The sequence below is a fragment of the Fonsecaea nubica genome (genome assembly GCF_001646965.1).
Source record: "Fonsecaea nubica strain CBS 269.64 chromosome Unknown Scaff2, whole genome shotgun sequence".
NCBI lineage: Eukaryota > Fungi > Ascomycota > Eurotiomycetes > Chaetothyriales > Herpotrichiellaceae > Fonsecaea > Fonsecaea nubica.
In genome coordinates, this window is record NW_019173675.1 from 650461 (window position 1) to 674979 (window position 24519).

The 24519-nt window shown below is 51.8% G+C and overlaps 7 protein-coding genes across 7 annotated transcripts; 2 read left to right on the top strand and 5 right to left on the bottom strand.

The window, feature by feature from the left end:
* Positions 1-149: 149 nt before the first annotated feature.
* Positions 150-3936, bottom strand: AYO20_00659 (hypothetical protein; the record flags this gene model as incomplete). Its single annotated transcript, XM_022638968.1, has 4 exons — positions 150-2983; positions 3038-3079; positions 3174-3360; positions 3475-3936. The coding sequence occupies 4 exons, from the start codon at positions 3934-3936 to the stop codon at positions 150-152; spliced, it is 3525 nt and encodes a 1174-aa protein (XP_022505251.1).
* Positions 3937-4989: 1053 nt separating this feature from the next.
* AYO20_00660 (hypothetical protein) lies at positions 4990-7184 on the bottom strand (the record flags this gene model as incomplete). The annotated part of the gene is made up of 2 exons (XM_022638969.1): positions 4990-6538; positions 6646-7184. The coding sequence occupies 2 exons, from the start codon at positions 7182-7184 to the stop codon at positions 4990-4992; spliced, it is 2088 nt and encodes a 695-aa protein (XP_022505252.1).
* A 1306-nt stretch (positions 7185-8490) lies between these two features.
* On the top strand, positions 8491-9297 carry AYO20_00661 (hypothetical protein; the record flags this gene model as incomplete). The annotated part of the gene is made up of 1 exon (XM_022638970.1): positions 8491-9297. One exon carries the CDS (start codon positions 8491-8493, stop codon positions 9295-9297), a length of 807 nt encoding a protein of 268 aa, XP_022505253.1.
* Positions 9298-10995: 1698 nt separating this feature from the next.
* AYO20_00662 (hypothetical protein) lies at positions 10996-13195 on the bottom strand (the record flags this gene model as incomplete). Its single annotated transcript, XM_022638971.1, has 3 exons — positions 10996-11760; positions 11807-12013; positions 12068-13195. The coding sequence occupies 3 exons, from the start codon at positions 13193-13195 to the stop codon at positions 10996-10998; spliced, it is 2100 nt and encodes a 699-aa protein (XP_022505254.1).
* Positions 13196-14342: 1147 nt separating this feature from the next.
* On the bottom strand, positions 14343-16487 carry AYO20_00663 (hypothetical protein; the record flags this gene model as incomplete). Its single annotated transcript, XM_022638972.1, has 1 exon — positions 14343-16487. One exon carries the CDS (start codon positions 16485-16487, stop codon positions 14343-14345), a length of 2145 nt encoding a protein of 714 aa, XP_022505255.1.
* Positions 16488-18079: 1592 nt separating this feature from the next.
* On the top strand, positions 18080-19876 carry AYO20_00664 (hypothetical protein; the record flags this gene model as incomplete). The annotated part of the gene is made up of 1 exon (XM_022638973.1): positions 18080-19876. One exon carries the CDS (start codon positions 18080-18082, stop codon positions 19874-19876), a length of 1797 nt encoding a protein of 598 aa, XP_022505256.1.
* A 3018-nt stretch (positions 19877-22894) lies between these two features.
* On the bottom strand, positions 22895-24079 carry AYO20_00665 (sh3 domain containing protein; the record flags this gene model as incomplete). The annotated part of the gene is made up of 1 exon (XM_022638974.1): positions 22895-24079. The coding sequence occupies one exon, from the start codon at positions 24077-24079 to the stop codon at positions 22895-22897; it is 1185 nt and encodes a 394-aa protein (XP_022505257.1).
* Positions 24080-24519: the final 440 nt, after the last annotated feature.

The following is a 24519-nucleotide window of genomic DNA, read 5'->3' on the forward strand; positions in this document are numbered from 1 at the left end:
TCTACCGATCCTGTCATTGACATGACATGTGCCGCTCAGTTTCAGTTCACCCGCATCGATGCTATCGTCTCAGTTATCTGTCGTCTTGTTCATTATCGTCGTCGTCGTTTGTTTTTGGTAATCAAACACCTCATATTCGTCTTCATCTTTCATCTTCGCGAAAGCTGCTTCTCCTTCTTCGTTCTCCACGTGTTCGTGCTCACCCTCTCTTCCGTCGGAGGCCGGAGACCTAGCTTCATTGTCCTGCTATTCCTGGAGCTACCGCTACCGCTACCGCTGTCGCGAGCACCTAGTTTCATCCGATCTGCCGGATCGCGGACTTGCACTTCTCCAGCCACAACGGCGCCGGTGCTCTCAGGCTCGACGGCCACGGCGCCCTTGGAGATATCGTCCGGGTCGAGGGTCGGTTCGACGGCGGGTTTCCTGTCTGCGTCTGCTTGTGCGGATTCGCTCGTGTCATTGCCCGTAGTAGTGGTAGTAGTAGTCTGATTCTTGTCCTTTTTCTCCCTGTTGGTACCTTTATCAGCACCATCATCATCGTCAGAGAACTCGCTCGGCCGCACAATCTTCAACTTGACTCCCTCGCCCTTCAGCGTCGAGTACACTCTCAACCCGACGACGCAGACGGCGTTCCACGGCTCATTGGGCCCATGATCGCCGGGGTCGTCGGCCCCGCCACCACCCGCTTGCTTCGCGCCGGGGTCGTCAATCTCGATGGGTGGGTTGAGCAGTGGGGAGCGAGAGCGGCGTCGGCCGCGGCGAATGTTGGTCCCTCGTCGACCGAGCCCCGGAGGGAAGGTGTGTGTTGACGAAGTTTCCGACTCGTCATCGTCGCTGCTCGTGTAGGGACTCATGTCGAGCTCCGAGTTCCAGTCAAAGGGCGGGAAGGAGTCTGCGTTGGACACTCGGTCGTCGTTGTCGTTATCTTGGTTGTCCTCCTCCTCCTCATCGGGTTCTCGGTTCGCGTCGTGGTAGCGGTCAATGTCCGAGTCTCGGAGTTGATCCCCATCGTGGAGGTCGTCGTACTCGCGACTATCGGTTCCGCTTCCGATTCCTAGCATGGCGGCCGTGCTGTTGAGGGTTTCGCTGCGCAGGGGTGCCCCGCGACGAGGGCCGTTTGCCGTATTAGATTCGCTGTCCCTGCGTCTGGCGATGACGTCGACCTGGTTATCTGGGCTTGCGTCTTGAGAGGTGTCGACCTCCGGCACAGTTCGTGGTGGCGGCTTCGACAACGGTTTGATGTCCGTGATGACAATCGGGCTGTCAGTCTGGACGGACGCGTCGTTACATCCAGCCTGGGACGGGATATTCCCCGACTCGGCGGGTTTCTTGTTCGAGGAGCCTTCCGGTCTGATAGCATGCACTTCTGCGTCGGCGACCTTGACCACTTCTTCCAGCGGCTGGACGATATTCTCGGCAGTGACCTCTTCCGCAGGTTTCTCTGCAGGAGCAAGGATCGGGATGGGCTCTTCTGACAGCTCTGCAGGCCCCTTGGTGCTCACAGTGACAAAGCTGTTGTTGGAGGACTGGACGGTGACGGAGTCAGATGCTTTCTTCGGGTCGTGTATTTTATCGGCGTGTCCATCCTGGATTGTCACGGTCTCCCTTCTGCTCTCGGGATTTTCGTTGGCCATGCTGTCAAAGGTCCCCTGTCTCTCGACGATGACCACTTTGACCACCTCTGGACGGGTTTTCCCATTCGCCCGCTTCTTCCTCTCTTTCCTCTCCTTGTGTCTGGCCGACCTCACCTTCTCCAGCTCGTGTCTTTTCTTCTGTCTCTCCCAATGCTTCTTGGCCTGCGCCTTGGCCCGCTCCTTCATCTCCTGCCTCTCCTTGGCCCGTCGAGTCTTTTCGCGTTCTTTGCGTGCTTTCCGTTCCGCCTTGGTTTCCACAATCACGCCCTTGGCGTGCGCCAGGTCGTACGAGAGACCCATCTGGATGAGCTTTTCGCGTCTCGTTGCGGCGTAGACGGGTAATACGTCTTCGACGTGTTCCCGGTCCGTGTCTCTCGTGGCGGTGATCTTGATGAGGACCGAGTACGTGCCGGCCTCCAGCTCAATGTCGGTGCTGACGGATCTGGCCATGCCGTAGTTCCCGTTGGACCGCACAATGTAGTCGTTTTCGTCTTCCTTGTCGTCGGACTCGAGGCGGAATTGGAGGTCGAAGCCATACCCGCCCTCCAACCCGCCGAAGTAGGTGTCGTCCAGCTGCGCCAGCACAATCACCACGGGCGCCTTCTCCTCCAGGGTCAAGGAGAACTTTGTGCTGTGGTACTCGGCCGACCACGAGACGTTGGCGCTGGTCCAGCACTGCGTGACGTTCCACTCGGGTCCGAAGATGCGCGTGCGGTCAAAGTGCTGGTACTTCTTGAGGAGGTCGTCGTAGCTGATCCAGAAGATGCCGTCGTTGCCGAACTTGTGGTCCAGCAGCTTCATCCACTCGGGCGTCCACTCGGAGCTGCCGTCGCTCCACTTCCCCGTCCACTCCTTCTTGCCCCACGGGTTGCGGAGTTTCAGGAGTCGTTGGCCCTCGACCTCCCTCGCGTCCATGATGCTGTAGGCGTGGCCCTCGGCGATGCCCTCGCGTTCGCGCGGCGCCCCCGTCGTGTCAAGCCAGTTGGCGAAGAAGCCTGTGGCGCAGCCGAACAGGAACTTCTTGCCGACCTGCATGAGCTCGTCGCGCCAGAAGGCTTCGCGGTCGAGGATGTCGGTGCTGTATATCTCGGTGGTCACGCCACCGGTCAGGTCCTCGATGGCCTCGCCGGTAAATCCCCCATCGATGGAGGCGAAATCCCCATGTGCCTTGGCGTACGCCTTCTCGAGCAGTGGGAGCCAGGTCTCGTTCTCGTCGCTGCACTGTGCAAAGTAGAGTGCTCTCGAGCCTGTCAGGTGTGCTTTGCGGTATTCCTCGGCGCTGTCGACGCGGTTGATGTCGTCCCAGACGACCCGCTCATCCTGGGCTTCGTCGTAATCGGGCGCTCTAGCTAGAAGCCCCCAAAATCAATCACCAGGGACACTGGAAGTGGAGAGAGACTTACTATATAGTTTATCATCAATGATAGTATGTTGCCACTCGCCATCTGGGGTAACAAATAGATTTAGCACATGAACTTTGGCCTCTCTTTTGGCACTGAAGAGGAAGGAGATGCAGGGTGCCGTGAGCAGATTATTTACCTCGAAAAAAGACAAAGCCGTAGACACCGACGTCCATGTCCTGTTTGACGCAGACTCGGTTGATCAACCCCTCCATATTGCCCAGCCCACATAGGGCCGCCATCAGATAGCAATCTCCATCACGTCCCTGCCTTACGTCGCCGGCAGTGGGACCTTTGATGAAGAATTCGGGCTTCTCGAAGATGTCCTAAGCCACATTCTCTTAGCACGCCCCATGGAAAAACAGCTTTGCGAGATTTCCAACCAAAGCAACGACGGGAACAAGGACCAATTAATGATGGGCGGGGAAAAGAAAACTCACCGTCACCCTTCTGACACCCTTTGGCTTCATGGAATCACCGGGCGTGCTGAGACCGTCGAGACAATTCCGCTGGCCGGACTTGAGATCCCACTCGATGTCGAAATGCATGTCACGGTACTTCTGGTTTAGTCGCCTACACTCTCTGACGATCCTGTCGACGTCCCTGACACACTCGGCGCGGGCCTCCTCGTACGACTTGGCAGCGCGCTGGCCAGAGACGGTGCCATGGGGGGTCTTTGCCGCCTTTTTGCGGGCGTAAGGGTTGTTGGGGAGGAGGGTGAAGACTTTCCCAGGGTACCGGGGGTTCAGTTGGTCCCAGAACTGGTTTACCGTCTCCTGTGGAGGTTGTCGACGCTGTTTGCGGCGCATCTTTGTCGGGGGTGGTGGGAGGGACAGATCCGGTGGTGGAGGGCCGTACCAGCGACCACCACCTCCGCCGATATTGTCTCTGCGGTCGTCCATACCTTCTTTCCTTTTTAATGAGTGAATTTGGGTCGCAGCGATATTGCAGCCCAAGTGGCTTATACCAGTGACTCAACTATAACAAATCTGCGTGTTGACAGGTTATTGATGGGCAGCTGAAATCCTTACAGCCAGCCTGACCTGGCCAGGCAGAGAGAGCGGCAGTAGCCGCAAGGCCTAAGCGGACTGTGGCAGCCTGATGGAGCAGCCAAAAAGACCCTTTTGAGTCAGACGACTCGAGAAGGAATTGCACGGGTACCGCAAGATCAATCTCGATGAATTGGTATCATTCGCCTAGAAATGTTTAGATTGACAACGAGAAGAGTAAAGGACGCAAGCAAAGCTTTGGGTGGGAAAAGAGGCTGAGAAGCTCAGCCCCCGCGAGGGAACAGGCTGTTCAACGTCGGAATCTCGATACGAGGACTTTCCATTTCCACCTGGGGACCTGAGCGTGGCCCTGCGCCTCGCTACGTTCAACCTAAAGATGCTCCCGCACGTGACTGAGCATGGTAGAGTTCAGCCTAAGCAGCGGATCAGAAGCGCTCATATCTAGGCAACTAGGCCAGGGCCGGGTTCCCGCCACCCGCCTATAGTTAAATACTTTATCGCCTCGGCTGAGCCGATAGTACCTATAACTTATCCTACCGATTCTAGCTAACTTTATAGTCATAATAAAAGTTCTCTTTCTCTAAATTAGGTTAGTCTAGGTCTATCTAGATTAGCTAGAGAAATTAGCAGAAAAAGAGAGGCCTAATGTCACGGTATTCAGCGGCGACAAAGTGCTTGGCCTTGGCATCTCGTCTGGGATCGTGGCCTGCCGCTTTAATACACACGCAGCCTGGTTGCCTGGCTCAACTTCGGCTCAGCCTCAGCCCTGTCACCTTTCTCATCTTTCTCATCACCAGTACCCAGGCAGCCAGGCCTGTTTCTGGGACCCGCGGTCATTGGGTGCTCATCGTGACATCATCCCATTTACAATAAGAGGTCAGAGTGTTTGCATATCTAGAGTGAATGGATCGCGTCGACTCTTGGACGTGCCTTGCCGCTCTCAGCCTACCACCCAAATGTATCTACCTCAAGCTCGAACGAACAGCGGCCTGATTTCTCTCTGGCAAGTCGGGCCACGGCAGCCCTGACGTCGTCACACATACCAGGTGGTCCGCACACGACAACCCCGATCTTGGAATATCCGAGATCGGCCTGATCTTTTAACAAGCCACTGATGTCCAATCTTTGCCCGACGACGATTTCCTTGTCGCGGACTTGGCCCAACAAACTGGCCAAAGCTTCAACCAGACAAGCATCATCCGCCTTGACGCTGTGGTAGAGTTTCACGTTCGGATGACAGTGGACGAATGCCAACAGTCCAGTGATGCCTATCCCCCCACCGATTAGCAACAGTCGATCACTCTGGAGGACTTCCTTGGTAGGATTGCAAGGATAAGGGCCTTCGAGCAGTGTGACCAATTCGTTCCGTGTCTTCAAGAATCGCGTCATTCCTGCTTTCTTTCGAATAAACAGTGTTAGTCCTGAATTCCTGTAGGCTTCATGCTGAGTTGAAGGTCTCGGAGTCACAGTGATTGGGCGGTTCTTTTCTGGGTCGGCGAAAGTGGTTGGCACCGGACCGTCGTTGTTGGGGCGCCCGGTAAGAGCAGCAGTAGGGATAATGGAAAAAGGGTGATTCTCCCAAGGTCGAAAAGGATGAAGCGTCGGAAAGTAGACGTAGACGCACTGCCCCGGCGAAGACCACCGAGGTCCTGGAATATCGATGCGAACAACAGTGTCGCCGACGTCGGTCACGACGGCCCGTTTCACTCCCGTCTTCAAGATTCGTCCCACCCGAGCCAGTCGGTCAAAGCCCCAGACAGCAAACGTTGCGTATAGGAAAGTCTCGTAGCCGAAGTCTCCCTCGTCATCGGCCCAGACGTGATACCAACATCCCACAAGGCAGACGACCGCCATGACGATATGTGTGAGTAGGAACAGCTCATACGCTCGTTGGCGTATGACAAGAAAGCTGGTGAGGATAATGACGACCGCTGCGACCGTACCCACACAGCCCCAATACCAGAGCGGTGTATCGACTGTGGAAGAATAATGGCCGTCGTCTTGGTATAGTATCAGTGAGAGAATTGAATGGAGAAGAGTTTGGATGAGGAAGAGCCGGGCGACCCATCGGTGGAGCAGCATGTAGGTTGAGTGGGACCAATTGGTTAGCCATAGTAAGATGTTGTTCCTGCTCGAGAACAGGAACAAGACTGGGAGTTGACAGAATGCTAGAGCACCAGTGCGCCACATCCAGTATGCCATGAGTTCTTGGTAGTGATTTTCGTACCACTGCATCTCTTCATTCGGCCACAATGTCTCATAGCCGATGGTGAGAAAGACAATATTTAGTATGACGATCACGGCGATGTAACCGCTCTGCCCAAGAGTGGGCACATTACCAATCAAGAAGGGAAGAGGTCGATCGTGGTAGGTCCCGATGATACTTTGATAAAGCCATGGTTTGATGTGGTCCGTGAAACCAGTCATGAAGGGGAGATATCCGAGCCAGGTCAGCACAAGTGGCAGACCGAAGGCTGTGAGCAGGATCGCAAGTCTGTCAGGAGGGACCTTCGTTAGCAATGACAGAGAGAGTCCCTGTATCGGATCCGAGTTGCACCGCTGAGATACTACGAGAAAGAGACGATAAGAGCAACCACGTACCCATAGTATGATTCCCGGGCGCTCTCGCGGAAAAAGTATATCAAGGTATCCTGGGTGAGCTTCCAGGTGGTGTAAGTCGTGACCATGGTCATGTTTAGCACAAGATCCTGGCCCGACGCCACCACAGTTGGGGGTTTGGTGATGTTCGCCAACGTCTCGCCATAGCTCCATTTTGGGACTATCTCGGCATCGCCTGTGATCTGCGTTTCCCAAAACTTCTCGATGGTCGACGCCCGGACATTTTCGGGGCAGAACGTGCGAATGCACCAGGCAATAGAACTCAGGTAGGGGAAATCCGACGCACGACAAAGAGCTAGCTCATGCGCAATTGCATCCGCGGTGGTAAGCCCTCCAGCGCTGATTGTGGAGGAACATTGCAACTTGTAAGGTGAGAAGGATCGGAAGCAGCCATGACCACAATATGGATTGTAAAAAGTGAATCCCGCAATGCCAGCCAAGCCACTTCTCGTGACTGGTAGTGGGCCAGTCGCTACTACACTCGTGGCCCAACTCAGCGCCAGCAAAAGAAGGTATTTCATGACTAATGATGCCGACGACTGTCTGCAATGGTGGTAACACCACGAGCAGGGAATTGGGCCCACGGATTGTCTTTATACATGGTCGGTTGTGCCATAGATGGTCCACACTGCCAAGACGTGGATGTGTGTGCAATCAGTTGATGAGAAGGAGCTGTTGGTACAGAGTACAGAGACGGTGAGGTACTCGACCGATCTTTTCTCGACGTGGACTCTTTTGCCATCGCTTCAGTGTCTGGAATGCTGCTCTTGCATGTTGGACAGTGTGGGTCTGAACAAGCTCATCTTGGAAGCGCTTCGCCGAGGCCTGCGGGGCCGCTAGCCCTGGTATTTCTAGCCTGGCGTCTTATTGGAAAGGGAAACCTGCTCATCCTTCGATCGAACGTGATGCTGACTGACAAAGTGGTCGGGCCGGTCTCAAGGAGCTGATGAAATCGGAGCAGCCAATCGATCAATGCCCATATCCCCAGCCTGGATTCATGAGTATTGGACTCTTGGGACAGGATCCCATCTGGGATTCTTGTGGATATGAGTGAAGGTGTTGGCCACCTTCTTAGGTCGGTAGAATCTGCACCGGTTGATGGTACTATGTACTTTAGAATGCCTCAATGGGGCCAGGGAGGATTGTGTCTCGATTGAGAACCCAAGGGAGCTTCTCGACCCTCTTCGGTTAACCGATGTTATTGCTAACGTGCTAAGCAAACATCCCCTGCACAGCTTCGAACAACGAATTCCAGTCGCGCGCTGAGTACATAGCCGCAGCTGCCCCCAATGGCGCCAGCTCTTTTGTTTCCAGCAGTCGATTTCTGTGGGCCAACATTGCCCAACCCGCCCCCCGGGAGAGATAATGTTACTGGACATGTTTTTAGTCTTCCAGCATTGTTCTTACCTCTCCCACAAAGAGTTCTATGACTCGCGTGTCGCTTCCCATACATCTGCACAGTACGTAGTCTTCATTGATTAGATGGTTGAATTGGGTGTTGGATGAACCCAAGATATCCATCCACCAGCCTGTGGAACTCGAGAAAAAGATTGAAGAGTTGGCCCGGTTCCCCGAGGCCGACCCGTCTCAGTCGGGAAAGGACAAGTATTTCATCATCAAAAGCTGTTCCATCGAGGCAATGCATCACAGTCTCCAGATGAATCAATGGCACATTCCGTCTCGCCATGTCTATCGCATCAACAACGCCGTGCAGGTAGGAAGCCATCGGTCTCTTTTGTTCTTGTCTCCGCAAGCCGTTTCGTGGTTTCAGTCAGAGGCCAACCAAGCTCCTTGTCCCTTTCAAAGACCGCACGGAAAGTGTACTTGATGTTCTCCGTAAATGGTTCCGGTCAATTTCTTGGCTACGCGCTCCTGACATCCGCTATTGCCTATGATGAGATGTACAACCCGACAAACGACCGAGAATTACATTTCCCTCTATCTGCAGAAGACGAAAGCCGGGCCCCAAATGCCAATGGTAACATCGCACCAGTGTCCAGCGGTCAGACTCCTAGCACAACCGTTAAATCGAGAAGTCCCAGCGATGCTTCATCGAAATCTTTGCCGGTCCCTCTCCTCAACCAAGGCATAATCCGATACAAGCCAAGCAGACGGCAGATCGTCTGGGAGGCTTCATCGTGCGACCGCCGGGACAGCGCCGCATCGGATAGCGAGCCTAGCTCGGCCTCCAGATCCCTTTCAAGTCTGCAGGATGGCGCGGATAAACGCAGCGCGAGTTCGTCAGACATGTCGCCGATTGTAAAACAGAATCCGTCGTTCTGTGGCGAAAACTCCCCACCTACCTCGACGCGATCTCCTTCGTCCACTGGTATTAGAGGTGAAGGCTTGTCAAATTCTGATAATGATACTACCGTGATGAGAGCAGTCCAACAGTTCGGCCACCCGTGTCGAATCAAGTGGCTCGCCGCCGATTCCCTGTCTTTCGACAAGGTTTGCGGCATCAGGAACGAGTGGAATGATAAGAAACAGATTTATGTGGCCAGAAACGCCACCCCAGTCCATCCAGATGCTGCAACGGCACTACTGGACGTCTGGAGGTCTTTGGCGACTCTGAAGAGGATGGAAAGACCCAGAGAGGCCAGCGCGAGAGCCTGGGGAAATGTCAGGCGTTAACGAAAAACGTCTGGTTTCGTTTTGGGCCATCAGACATGTCACAAAGTAGCTATTTGGCATTGGAGTTGAGTTTTTTGCCCCGCGGCCCCGGAGGGTATGTTTGCTTGAATTGTGAGGTCTACTACACGAGGAGACGGGATTGTGGCATCAAGTATCACTGTTGGTAGTTTGTGCTTGAGTATCTGTATGAATACATGGACGTCGCTGGCGACGTTGGGGGAGGAATGCAAACGTCGGTCGAAATAGTTGTATAGAGTGTGCGGCAGACAGCACGACTGGCTGGATCTCGAAGAACTCTCGCAGCGTGCCGGCCAGTAGTTGGTGCCTTCGGTGTTCCTCCATATGCTCTTTACCGTGAATAGCCCGCCTCGATAGTTTTGAAAGGTAGAAGGTCTACTGGAGGACTTCATTCATACTCATTCTCCTCGGGTCGTCGACGAATGTATTGTTAGGTCAGGGGGTCTGCAGCAACCGCGTTCCTTGCACCTGTACCCCATCCAAATCACCAAACTTAACCTCCAGGCGATGAGCAAGATTGCAATCGGTATAGCATGGCCTGGCCGCGGCTCGCCTCAGCCTAACGTCAAACAGTCTGCCATTGGTCGAGAGAATTCGCCCCAGACAGAAATGCACCGCATTCGGCACTAAAAACATGAGCAAGTTTCTTTCAGTCCCGCGGCCAGTCAGACGGGAGACATATCAGCGTGTGAGCAAGTATCCAGAATAGACACATCTCCCACATCACAGCGAGAGAGATCGGTTCAACAAGTCCCTTCCTGGGTAGGCAAGCAGCTTTCAGCCATGCGGTATTAAGGGGAAGGCATCGACCCGGTCACAGCGAATGGCAGGGTACCGCACCTCATTTGATCAGGTGAGTCAGTCATAAGCACTTGCCTACAAGAGAAGATGTCAAGGGCTGCTGCGAACTGCATCTACTCGGGTGAATTGTGAGCAAGTTTGCTGAACTGGCGAACACGGGGTTTTGTCCGTCCGTTCTCTCAGGACATGCATGGTGGGACCGACAATGCATGGGACTGATGGGAGAACATCCTGGGATTGGCCACACTGATACGAAAACGCGTGTTGAACGTATCCTTCCGCTTGGTAACCTGTGTGTGTGTGTGCAAGATCCGGAAGTGGCCTCGAGGTAATAACACCAGGCTGATTCAGGAGTACCGTATGTTCTCACGAATAGTGCAGCGACCAGGAGCTCTATTGATAATCTCAAAGCACGAGTTGTGAAGGTCGTATTTTGTATTCATGGTTCAGAGAAAATGGCATAGACAGTTATGCGTCTTTCTCCCAGTAAATGTAATTGTATAGATGGCTTTATTGGGGCAGACTTTCTGCATTACGTCGGTCGTGCTTCCCTCTCCCAGGTATTATTTGGTTCATCAACGTCTTCTTGAGATGCCTCCGATCATGTCTCAAAGTAAATTACATGAGAGCAACATGGCCTCGGGGAGACCATCCAACTCCTGGAAAATTCGAAACTCCGTACAAGATCTTGGTTGGGATGAGATCAGAGAGAGCACAGGGTCCTTGATACAAATCTCCTCGCAAAGGTGGGGGTTGTGCCACAGTTTGTCAATGCCAAAGGAGATCGAAGAAAATATGTAACAGCCGCTTGCTCCGCAACCTCATCATCCTCCAAGCGCAGTTGGGCCTCTGCTCCTTCCGTCATGTAGATTTTATTGGTTACAGCAGCAACAACACACCCAGAGCTATCGCAAACATGCTGAAAATGCCACTACCAGTCAGTGCATTTCCAGTGCCGGTAAAAGTGGCGACGGCGGGTGAAACTGGCGAACTTGACGAGCTCGAGCCTCCAGCTGCGATTGAGCTGACAGCCGCCACGGGGACGCTGCTACTGGTAGGAATGCTTCCATGATCGCCGCGAACCCACGAAACAGAGTCGCTCGTGGAAGTCGTTGTTTCCGGGGATACCGGCTCGCTGCTGGAAGTAGAGATCGTCCAATCACTCCAGCTTGGCCAACGAGTTGACTTTACCTGGTCGACAGAGGTGGTCTTGGTAGTTGTGAAATTGCTCCAGAATGGGCTGGAAGTTGACTTGACGTGCTTGTCGGGAATTGTATCGGTGGTTGAGATATAAGACGCAGTAGTTGTCGAGGTTGACAGCTCGGTCCGGGAGCTAGATGAAGTCGTGGCGCTAGACGTGGTAGGGCTCGAATCCCTACCGCATGGAAGGTTTGCTGCTTGTGCTTGCAAGCCGATCAAGCCCTTGAAGCCGTCGTACTCCCCTCCGGCGCTCAAATCGTACTTTGTGCCGTTGACCGCAGCGGCTGGTACGCCAAAGGACGCGGAGTAGAAATTATAATACAACGACTCGCATACTTTGGTCATGGCTGTTGGGATTTTGGAGATCGTCGGCAGATTGTTTACTCCCATTGCATTGATCAGATTCACTGCGAGATCAACTTCTCCCTCAGTTCCGGACCGCACCTGCGTGAATTAGCGAACGCGTTGAGCTGGGTCGGATGAATCTTACAGCTGCGATGATGGTCGCTCGCTGACTGCCTGAGGAATCCGCAGCCGCAAGACTTGAGTAAGCGTTCTGGGAGAGAATTGTGTCCTGAACCGGAAAACCCTTGCCGTTGTTGTCGTACGTCAGGCTACTTCCCGAAGTGAGGCGGACTTTCACCACGAAAGACGAAATGGATGTCTTGGCAGGGATCGAAGCATTGAATCCATAAAACTATTCACAACGTAAGCAATGAATTCGATCGAGCAGAGAAGGAAAAGTTCTCACCGTGAAAGAATCGTCAAATCCAGTGCCGTCACCCAGGGCCACAGAGGCGTCGATAGTACCAGCCGGAGCTCCAGTTCGGTCCTTGTAGACAAGCTGCAAACTAGAGACCGATAACTTGGAGATTTTGTTCGTCCAAAAGCGAATAGCTCCCGAGAAGACAAGCTGATCGGCGCTGCTGATGGTGAGCGCAAGGTTCGCTGGCTTGACGGGATAAGCTGTGATCACTTCGGTCAAGGTCACCGAAGCTGGGACGGTATCAAGCATCTTGGCAAGGATGACCGAGCAAGTGCTGTCATATGAATCTACCATGCTCGAGACGGTTTTGTTGCCGTCGCTGTTGAAGAGCCGAAGATCCGATCGAGCATCGACGTCTGGACCTACCACAAGTGGGTTCAAGGTGGTACTGTCGAGATACATGGTGAGGGTCGAGTTGTCAAAGGTGTTGTTCGTGGCATCGAAGTCTTGTACTCCGAGAAAGGTCGTACCCACGGGGACAATGGCAGGGTGTTCTGCAGAATGCACTCCTCCAAGAGTATGACCGCAGGCAACAAGCTGGATACCCTCTTCCGGAGTCAAACCCATACGAGCAAACTCGGTGTTTAGTTTGTCAATATCGTCCTTGGGGTCAGGAACACCGGGAGTTCCTGCCTGGGTAGCGTCGATACGACCGGCTTTGAGTGGAATGGCGGGACCACCGCAGGCTCGAACTGAGGCGTAGGCCGCCAAGGCTAGCAGGTCTGACATGGAGGCCCGACTGCTGTAGAATCTCGAGACAAAGGAGAGGGTGTTGTTGAAGGCAGGACCAGTATTCTCAGGAAAGATGCTACTGTCCAGTTCGAAACCGATAGATGCGTCCAAGCCGTCGGTCCCTTCAGCCACGTTGGCTCCGGCCATGTCGTGGAAGGCGACTCGTAAAAAACCTCCGGCGACTGAGTGACCTGGATTTGGGGCAAATGTGCAAGGGACCAAGGGGGCCATGAAGTTTCTGTTACCGTAGCCAGAGGTCAAAAGCATCAGATCTTCGAGCTCATCGTAGATTGGCGACGGCCATGTGATGGCAGCGTAAACATTGCTGATCCACTGTCCCCCGATGAGGCTGAGCAACAATCTCTCCCGCGGGCTGAGCATTTTGGTTAGAAATATAAATAAGAAACGAAATGTGTTCGTACAATAGATTTAGTGAGCGAATGGACAGGGAAATGGAGACCTGGGCAAAGCGAGTGAAGACAGTTGGAGTTGGGTTAGGGTGGATAAATTCGGAAGAGAGTGTCCATAAAACCCATCCTCAACCTACCCATGCGAGGTGAAGAGGCTGGGTGAGGACAATAATATATCACCAGAGGTTCTTTGGACTCCCATCTCCTGAATGTCTTCCAATGCGAGCGTGACAATCTCAAATTTGGCAATTTCCATTTCCTAGATTTCGATTCGTCGGGATTGGTCCAGCATGTCGTGTCGGCAAGGCTGGCCAGACTCGCGCTGCTGGGGTATTGCCCAAAATTGCGCGCTGTCAACCTGAAAGTGGTGCCGCCGAGGACACAGGCGACAATGAGCAGGTTCTAGCAGGTGTATGACCTGAGAAAATGCGCTCAACGACAACGCCATCATAAGGCCTAGGGGGTCTTATATGTGCTCTGATTGGTCACAACGGCTCGCCCGCCATGAGGTGGAAACATGGCTATAGATCCATCAATCTTCGTCTCTTCCTTCCACTGTGAGACTGGGGGATTTTGGACATAGTCAGGGGCCGTTTTGAATCGCTTGGCTCGTCACCTGGAGCGCAGACCGACACCCGAGAGCAGTTCAATTTCTACGTAGGCAGTGTGATATTTGATTATAGCTACACCGGACATCTCCTCTGGAGTTATTTATATCTAGTGCCGTTTGGAATCCGTAGATCATGGGCACCGTAGCAAAACCAGTCAAAGGAGGCTAATAGAAGGCAGTCCAGATTGGTGACTAGTGAGTAAAGTGTGGTTGGTCAAAGTATTGCGACAAATAGCAACCTGGGAGGGAACAACGAGAAGAGGATACACTCATACAGAGTGGAACGCAAGATCAACGCTTTCTGAGGGCGCAAGGGTTCAGAAGACCGATTCAGGTCAGGTGAAGGGACAGATAGCCGGTCCTTGGCAACAAGTCGAATTACAAGGAGGAACGGGTGTGAGAGCGAGGGAGAAAGCAGCTGCCGAAGATAAACATGGATGAAAAAGGGAGTTGAAGCGTCATTCTAGAGGGCTATGAGCGGCTAGCCCAGCCCGGCGAGAACCCAGCCTCAGTCACCATTGACCTCACACCACAACTCCAAGCTCATAGGACCAACATCCAGATCCTCATTTAATGCCGGTCTGATGATTTCCCGATTCAGGCGGGAGACACATGTTGCAATCTGACTCCTCAGACTTCCTGCCACTGCCGCAACGACCAACACACGCCCACGCGCTTCTAACACAGGGGCTCTGATCATGTCATCGGCGGCTGGCCGGTGCAGAGAAAAATGTAAGGAGCGTCCGCTGGGTAATTGTGTAAATGCAAAAGAGTATTGGTCCAAGTCCGACAGTAGATCATCTAACAGGTGCTTCTCGTCTTCGCTTTCTTCGTCTTCGCTGTCAGTCGAGGTTTGTGCAAAAGCTGCAGAAGCTTCTGCATTCTCTGTATCAACCACGACAATAGAGGGTAGCCTGTCAGAGTGGAGGTTTGGTCCACAATCCAGCTTCATGGAAGGTTTATTTCTGTCAAGCTGTCTCGTGTTGACTTCAGGGTGATGGTCCGTTTTTCCCCGATCAGTTCGATCACGCGTTTCCCGATTTACTGCAGCCGCAGAAGGATACAGTGCCCGTTCTTCGATCAAGGTTATAACGGAAGCCTCACTTGGGTTGCAAGATGTAAAGTGCCCTTGAACTTCGATCTCCGTTCGATGAAGCCGCACAGATTTGAGAGAGGCGAAAACTTGAGCCAAATACCAGTCGATTTCAGTCAACGTCCGAGAGACCAAATGTATGTAGATCCGTGGTACATCAACGCTTGTATTGACCAGCTCTTGGAACAGCGGCAAAATGAATGACGCTCGATTGCCCGTAGCGATCAGAATGACCGTATCATAGCCTGCGAGCTGAGGTGGATTTCCATAGGGGCCATTGAGGAAAACTGTAAAGGATTTGGATGACTGATCCTGCCCCCAGCGAAACAGGTCAGATGTAAAACCACTGTGTGGTTTGATGATCAAATCGACGTTCTTCCCTGATCCCGACTCACCTGGGAGACTTGCGATAGTGAATGGATGTGACTCAACTTTACGTAGGTGAGGTACAGTGATGTATATGTGTTGACCAGCCTTCCAACCAAATGAGACATCTCGAACGCTGAGATGGACATATTTGTCGTCCAGGAATCGAACTGTGGCGTTGTATCCGACCGCCCGAGTTTCATTTTTGGCTTTAAAAGGGTGAATGTTGTGCATCGTCCATAAAAAGGTCCTTCCAAGTAGATCAAAAGCGATGAATCCAATGGACGCGAGTACAAAGACCGTCGTGCAATGGGTGTGGGTGTAAGTTAGCCACAAGCCGAGATAAGCAGAAAGAACGTGTACCAAGAGCCACATTTCATAGTAGGAGTTTCGAAAGAAGCCAAAACTCGTTATCACCATGAAACCAAACATTCCCCAAGCGGCAAAGCCCCAGACGACCATGGGCATAATCTCAATCTCCTGATGAACAAAGTTCGTGAGATCCCATTCGCGATAAAAGAAAGCCCAGTGTACAACAAGTGTGACAAAGACCGTTCTGGCAGCCCATCGGTGAAACCAGTTCAGCCTTTCATGTGAGATACCGGTCAGAAGGCTGATAGGATTGATTCTACAGCCCGTGCAATAGACCAAGGGGAGTTGTGTAGTCGAAACCCATGCTGCTCGATATCCCACCACTTCTAATTCGATACCGTAGAGAGGTGATTGAGATTTGAAAATCACATTGGTCCATAGCATGAGAAGCAAGAGGATCCAGTATCCACAGAGGAAGAGTATCTCTCCCACGGGAGGAGGAGACAAATATCTGCGCCAGCCGGTGGTCCACCCCATCTGTCGGTAGCCAAAACTGCGATACAACGCTTCAAGTAGAGCACTGTATCGAAAGATGGGACGAACAGGGCTTGAATTCTCCAAGATCGTCTTTCTTCTCACCCATACCGGCCAAAAGCTTGCGTGTGTCAGTGCGACCACACCGTGATAAAGAGCGAGAGTTACACACCTCCAGTTACGCTTGGAGACTGAGATCAAGCGTCGCAGAGTAATGAAAGTCACAACCGCAAACACAATGTACCAGAAAAGAATGCGGAGAAACTGGTTGACAACATGTTGATGTTCAGATGCAGCGGAGTCGGAGTCAGTGTGTACGTGTCGCTTCATGGGCTCGATTTTCGACATTGTGTCTTTTCGCATCAGACATTCCCCTCCATGGGGTGGGAGACGAGAAGCTGAGCTTGATTTCAGGTGAATTCAACGCGAATGTCTGACGATTCAATCGAAGAGGCGTTCGATGATAAGCAAGGCCGGAATTGACATCCTGGCCAAGTACTAGTACTACCCGCATTGTTCCCGGCCTCGACCTCAAAATTTGCTCCAAAGCGTTGTTGTCTCCCTGGAAGGGCCAAGGATGGTACCCAAAACATGCTCACCACTGAATCAACCAATCAAGATGTATGACGCCAATGTGAGACCCACCCCAGACCGAATCAGGCTAGTATCATTGGTGGCCTTCTTGGCGCAGCACGATTCCTCCGTCGTATTCTTTCCGGAGGACACGAACACGCCAGTCCGTCCTTTCTCCTGCATTCGCAGAGAATCATTATTATCTCTTCAAGCCTTGAGCTGTATTTATGGATTCAACAAGACATGAATCACGCCGAGAGAGTCATTTAAGTATACTCGAGGATCCGAAGATAGCCGTAGAAAGTCACACCCTGCCCAGGATCAAATACTCTCTATCCGAGTGTTCCCATACTACTTTGAGTTCGGAAGTCATCCCTTCCCAGCGGTTGTACCACCAAGTCTAGTCCCAGCCGGCAGAGCGCAGACAGGTGAATTTTGAGCAGCCTCGATTCTGCAACTGTTGCTCTTTCTTTTCCCTAGTCGCACCCGATTATCAGACCGTCTCTGTACACTTTTCTTGCGTGGTCATAATGTTTCCAGGTGGTAAATTCTTACGAAGTCGATACTTCTGACCGAGAAAGATGGAGTCGACTGACTCTGTGAGCGATGCGTGCTCTTCGCCAACGAATACCCTGTGTTCGTTAGTAATCACATATCTCTAAACAAGAGGGTTGCCCGGGTGTATGATGTTACTCCGAAGTCAAGGTGCCCACAGAGATGGCCCATAGCAAACGAAGTAGCTAGAAGCTCTCCAGCAGACCAAAGTGGTCGTGACAGTAGACGTGCTGAAGACTTGGTGGTCATTGGCGAATATAGATGTTGAGCTTTCTACCTTGAGTTCGTGCTCTGGCAGAATCTGTCTTCGCAATCCATCCCGAATTTGCGACTCCGAAGGAAACGAAACGCCATTGCATGTACGAGGTAGATAAGACCTTGTCGTATCGTTTTGGGCAGATGTGCGGCTTTCGCTCTCGTTTCAGCCTATCCCACTCAACCTACAGAGGATAGTTGCATATCCATCCCATGCGCGTTATCACGCTAATGGATAGAAAACTTGCTCATGTGTGGGCGACTCTTTTCCGTCCCGTGAATGATCTCGCTAACGGACAAAACCTGCTCCATGTAACTACGACGATTTTGATGGGTTTGTAGTACTCAGCGAGATATCACAGAACTCTCGAATTTATCTTCTCGGGATCCCTACCTTATCTTCTTTATCGTCTCTGTGCAAACAGTCAACAACGAAATTGTCATATAACTTTGAGATCGGCAATTGAACACTGAGGCGAACGTTGGTCAATACAAGACTTCGACAGAAGAAGCTTCAGCAGCCCAAGCAGCCTCAGATATAGAGGCCAAAGCACGAAATGGCTTCCGGAAGGTCTCCTACAGGTATTTATCCTACAATTGATACTGAGACGAAAGCAATCAGCAACGTCCATCAAGCGGAAGATGATTCCAACACCAAAGTCCACGACGGCTTGGACATAATTCATGGCAATGCACCTAACGACAACTCCATTGACACCAATTTTCAAGCTGGTGTGCAGAAGGCCGAGGCCACAACAATTAGTTGGACAATATCTACTTTGGTCACTGCTTATGTCGCAATCTGGCTTGTCTACCTTGTCCAAGGCATTGTGACTGGAGTCAGTGGTGCCTTGCTCCCCTACGCGACTTCAGCCTTTGCTCAACATTCACTGATTCCCACCACTGGAGTTTTGAGTCAAGTGGTTGGCGGTGTCACAAATTTGGGCGTCGCGAAAATCCTCGACATTTTTGGACGTCCACACGGATTTCTACTCTGTGTATTTCTGTGTACTGTTGGCTTGATCATGTCAGCCGCTTGCAACAACGTTGAAGCATATGCGGCATCGCAAGTCTTTTATACCGTCGGGATCAACGGTGTCGGATACTGCCTCAGCGTCTTCATTGCGGATACGTCTTCACTTCGTCATCGCGGTCTCATGCAGGCTTTACTCAATTCACCATATCTCATTACATCTTGGATTGCAGGCCCCATCTCGACATCATTCTTGAATGGAGCCGGTTGGCGCTGGGCTTTCGGAATGGAAAGTATTCTCCTTCCAGGAGTTACTCTACCCCTGTTTGGGCTCTTCATGTGGCAATACATGAGGGCTAAGAAGCAGGGTGTCTTTCCAAAACACCATCACGACGAACGTACACTATGGCAATCTGCTGTATACTATGCACACGAGTTTGACCTGATTGGACTTTTGTGCATATCTGGGGGTTTTGCCTTCTTCCTCCTCCCATTCAATCTTTACACTCAGCAGGCCAAGGGTTGGGGATCTGCCCTCATTATTTGTTTCCTCGTCTTTGGAATAATTTTACTCGCAGCTTTTGTACTATGGGAAAGATCTTTTGCTCGTGTCCGTCTCACTCCATGGGCAATCCTTGGAGATCGAACAGTCCTCGGCACTTGCCTCACCGCATTTATGCTCTTTTTGAGTGTTTCTTGTTGGAACGGGTATTTTAGCTCGTTTCTTCAGGTAGTCAACGGTCTCACTGTGACTGAAGCAAGTTATCTGATACAAGGAGGCACGGTTGCCCAAATTGTCATGAATCTTGTTGCCGGATCAATCATCTCATACACCGGACGCTACAAACCTGTCAGTCTCTTTTTCGGCTTTCCTTTGGTGGTCCTTGGTACGGGTCTGATGATACATTTCCGTCACCCTGATCATTATGTGGGCTACGTTGCCATGAGCAACCTTTTTGTCAATCTTGGATTCGGTATCCTGATGCTCACGGTCGAGATTGGCATCTTGGCGGCTGCTTCTGCTCAGCAATACTTTGCCGTCAGTATTGCCCTGCTAAATCTCTTTGCTTATATTGGCACTGCCGTGGGTTATACAATCTCCTCGGCCATCTGGCAAGGCACGATGCCCGAAAAACTCGCTTTATATCTTCCTCCTGAGAGCCAAGGGAATCTCACCACAATCTATGCCGACATTCAACAACAGTTATCTTATGAGTGGGGCACACCCGTCCGTTTGGCAATTCAGAAATCCTATGGAGACACATGGCGATACTTGCTGATTGCTGGTGTCTCAACTTGGGTCCTGGGGTTGATGGCGATTCTCATGTGGAAAGACATGAATGTCAAAGGCATAAAACAGAACAAGGGCTATGTCGTGTAGCTTTCGACTTGGCAGACCTTACAGTACTGACACAGTGAAGGGAAGAAGAGGTAGCGGTCAATCATATATGAGAGCGTGTCGAGTAGATACATACGGAGTCGCGAAGGTCAAACGGCGGACTTGGGAGTAGTCTAACACCGCGGTGATGTGCAGTTGCGACATAGTTTCCTGATTTGCACGACAGCTATTAGTGCCGGTGAATGTGTGATATAGTTGCGCATGCCTCTCGCGAGAACTCAGAGGCTTTGCTGAAGAAGGAGAGCTTCTTGAGCGTTCTCGAAAGAGAGGCAAGAGGCTTTGTTGATGATTTGTCCTGCTCATGGCTGACGGGCCACCTCCCCGTGAAGAATATCGGCGAGTCATTCGCTATATCATGTGGGAAGCGCGGCTTGTTGTTGCTTGGCATTGTTATTGCTACCTCATCTACGGCAGAAATTGCTCGGAGTGCAGTTCGTTCGGTATGATACCACGAAAAGAGAGATTCCAGGTAAAAGCGGCAAATCGTTGCGTCAGTCCTGACCCATGTACTTCAGTACCGTATCTGCCAGACCTACCGCTGGGCATGCTCGAAACGCGGCTACTCGTTGTCGTCATCCAAAATCAAGACCTCCGTTGCATCATCGCTGTCGCCATGTATAGGAGAGACCCTTCTGTCAGACTCGATATAAATTTTCCACACATCTCGATTTCGCAACCCCAAAACGCTGTTCCACGGATTCCGCTTTCTTAAGGGATAATCCTGAGAGGCTTCGGGGTTGGGGGTTGCCTCCTCAGGACAGCTGCGTGGCCCGAAAAGTGGACGATGATAGCGTTCTGGGCAGGCACGCGCTGGACTTAGCCTTTCCGAATATGTGAAACACCGCAACCGGGAACCCCGAGGCATAGGTTATGGGTCCCTACATACTACGTAAGTAAGGCGGCGGCTGTGCTCACGCTGCTCAGGGTACGATCCAGGACACGCCAAACCGAGCTCAGGATTGCACAGCCACAACTAAGAATGGCTAGTCATTGCTCAGGTCAACTGGTGGGATGCTCAGGTCTCGAAATGGAAATGGACATTGGGGAGGTGAGGATTCGCCACTGAATATAGGACCCGACGAAGGAGATTATAGACTACTCTAACCATTGAACTAGGGCGAGGCCTTTTGGCCATTGAGTGTCTACTCGCACGGCGGCAGGTAAAGACGGTGTTCACATCTGGGTACTGAGTTGATTGCTTAATCGACTGCCTAGTAACTGATGATATTCGTGATAATGACTTTGATGATGATAAAAGGGAATCTATCTATCCAAGAGTTTTGTCCTTTAACTAAGCCCAGAGGAAGAAGGACCCCATCCTGGAATCCGTGCCTGGTCCTAGCCAATCAGGAGCAGAACCACCTGCCTGAATACTGTACAGGCAAATCACCCAGCCTCGCTATCCGCCTGTTCACCACAGCAAACCACCCCATTACACCATATGGTACTATTTCACTTTCAGCAGACGATGACCATGAATTCCTGTTTTCTAAATAGTACTATATTAGAAGATCTTCATTAGCTAACTAAAGACTGAGGATAGAGCATACTCTTTGTGGAATAAGTTAGGTTTAGCGTTTGTATCACGTGATCAGTGGAGTAGTGGCTAGTTCATTTCGACGACTTTAAATTGAACAGCAGAAGAAGAAGATTCTATGATGAATAAGCAGAAATGGGGAGACTCAAATACGTCTTCTTAGCTGACAATCTTTAGTTTAACATTCTGTTCTGCGAGCCCGAGAGCGCGGGACATTGAGGGGATCTCCTCCGCGGCTGCGCAAGCTTCCTCAGAAGTCTCTTGGCATTGCTGGCAGCTTCATGGCTCTCGTAAGCTGCTTCATACAGTGGGGTGAAGGACGAGATCAAAGCCAAGCACTGCATAGATTTTGAGGTATGAAAAAGAGGGTTCGTCCCTGGACAAACACTCATGTAACATCGATTGAGATTTCTCAAGGGAGCTGTTGCCGCACCTTGGAGATGAATGGAGGAGAAGGTGTTGGAAGACGCTCAGCCAAGTTGAGGTGCAGCGGAAGTTGAGCCTGAACAGCGCGCAGGCGAAAATCCAGGCCTTGAAGAGTTGTGGCCTCCAGGGAAGTTCTTTCACGATCACGTAGTCCTGACCTTGCTGTCAAGGTCTTCCAATCTTGGCTACACACGGTGGTACACAAGTTCAGGTGCTGCTGCCTTGCAGTACGTCACCATATCCGCCAATGTTCGGTGGGGAAAAAAAATTCTTTTAAAACAAACATTTATTCAACTTTTTCGAACGACGCCTAATGTGGCCAGGATCCCCGCCGAGTATATCATGGGGCTCGAGATCGCAGTCGAACTGCGCCGTCCATGATATTGACACAAGACAATCGTCTGGAGCCGGGTTGGTGCCATAAAAGCAGTGCTCCACGTGTGAATACTACTAGACTGGTTGAGAAGATCCCAGCTCATTCCAGTCCGGCTGCTTGTAAGAGTGCCCGAGTGCATTTCAATGAGGTATAGCGAGCTCGAAGGATTAGGGTTTGGCCCTAGCTTCATCACCTTCTGATATGAGAACCTTAGCTGCAGCTTTTTGGATCAGGTCAACAATCTCCTTCTCCAACCGCTCCGCCTCATGTTGGAGATTCTAATCTCGTCGCACCCGCAACTGTGAATTGACAATGTTTAGTGTTGTATACTGCATGCTATTGTCCGTAGTCGTATACGGGTTCCGAGAATCTCAGCGTCGGATTCTAGTAGACACCAGTTTTGGGCTTCAAGATTCTTCTACACGGAAGCTGAGCTACAGGATCCTGACGGCTTGCACAGACAGTCACCGAGTCCACTACACCAATGCTGTCATGAGTCTCGGGGTGCTCCAGCATAGATCAGGTCTTCAATGTCATGGAAAACGTTCGTTGTACATTAGATCTGGAAAGAACCAGTCTTGATGACCTCGCTCATCAAATATGACGCTTCCTTTTCCAAATTAGTGAGTCAAGAGATTTCTCCCTGATAGCACCGCTGGTCTCACGGCTTCCCACTTTCCATGGCCGAAATATGAGCTCCGCCAGTTTGTGGAGAGTACGATTGGAATATGTGTGGGTTTCTTGCAGGTACGTCTCCTTCAGCAAACGTGCTGGCAGACATGACACTCCCAGGAGAAGTCTTGAACAGAGACCTGTGCGACAGAGGCGAGTCGCGGAAAGATGCCATTCTCGCCCAGGGAGGTGCATCGGAGGCCACAAATCCTTTAAAGTTTGATTGTTCTGGCGGTTGACGCATGTCGGGGCCTAAAGGAGCGGCGTCGACGTAAGGAGGACCGCGAATGAATCCGTGCGAGGAATCGGAACCAGGATCGACAGATTCGAAAGATGGATTATAATTTGAGGGCCGGCCTGGCTGTGTCCCGTGTAAGGATGTCTCTGATGTGGCTGTCTGAGGCATAACTAGATCGGATGCCCCCCCAGCCACTGAGTTAAGGTCTGTAGCTGCCGAAGGTGATGTGCTTGGCCGCGGTGACTTTTGATGCATCAAGGCAGACCAAATCTTCGCCCTTCCCTTTGGCTTTTTTCCCGCTGCTTCATGTGGCTCTGATGAGAATATGTGCTTTGAAAAGATTGCTTTGTATCGAGGAGTCGTCGGTGTGGAGGCGGAAGTCGTGGGTGTGACCCGGCCTGCGTCATTACCGGATGGTATAAAGATGTCCCTGAATCGTTTTGAGGATCGCTTCTCTCCATTTTTTCCATCTGCAGTAGCATGGTCATTCGCTTGTGGAGTCTGGGTGCTGCTGATCTCAACCAAGTTTGGCAAAGGGACGACGGACTCAGCACGGGAGGGTGAGACTGGTACTTGACGGAGTATTTCAGAGGATGCTGGATCAGGATCAGAAGCTCCGGGTCCCAGCTCGCTCGGAGGCAACCTAGGGATTCCTGCCGGTGCCGCCAATGTTGGGCTGTTCCTCCTCTTCTCTTCATGCCCCAGCGACGGTGGGCCGCGGTCACTCACTTTCGTCGCGCCATGCTGATCTGTAGACGAGGACTCGTGATTGGAAGTACCGGGGGGGACTATCCACGACGTGTTGAAAGTGGCCTTATACGTGGGTGTGACAGCTACCGTAGGAATACTGGTGCTCTGGGACGATCGGCTCGAGCTTCGTGACGGTAAGTCGGGAAACATACCCTTTAGTTGAGCGTTGTCGGCGGCGAAAGCCATGAGGGCGTAATCCAGAGCGAGGTGGATCAAAGAGCCTCATTTGGCTCAGTGCGAGTACTTAAGGCTAGAAAGGCAAGCTCTCGACTGGCTCAGAAGCAGGTCATCCAAGCTCGCCTTTGAAATGACACCAGAGACCCGTCGTGAGGACGGTGGAAGTTAAGAGCCAACTGCGACGTCTACCTTCGATGAGGCTTCGAAATGACTTGGGCGGTGTGGTTGTGGCTCTCAGTGGCGGAGGCTGTGCGAGGGGGAGCAGCACTAAATTCCCAATCCTGGTTGGATGAATGCAGGGGAACCACGGGTACACGAGGTACTCATATATGGCCTGATGACTTCCCCGTGATTCTCGAGATCCAGCTGTTGCTCAGGAATCTCTTCGATCTCACTCATGTCTCGTCCCAGTGCCGGCCTCCGTCCCCAGTTGTCCACACTCTCAATCA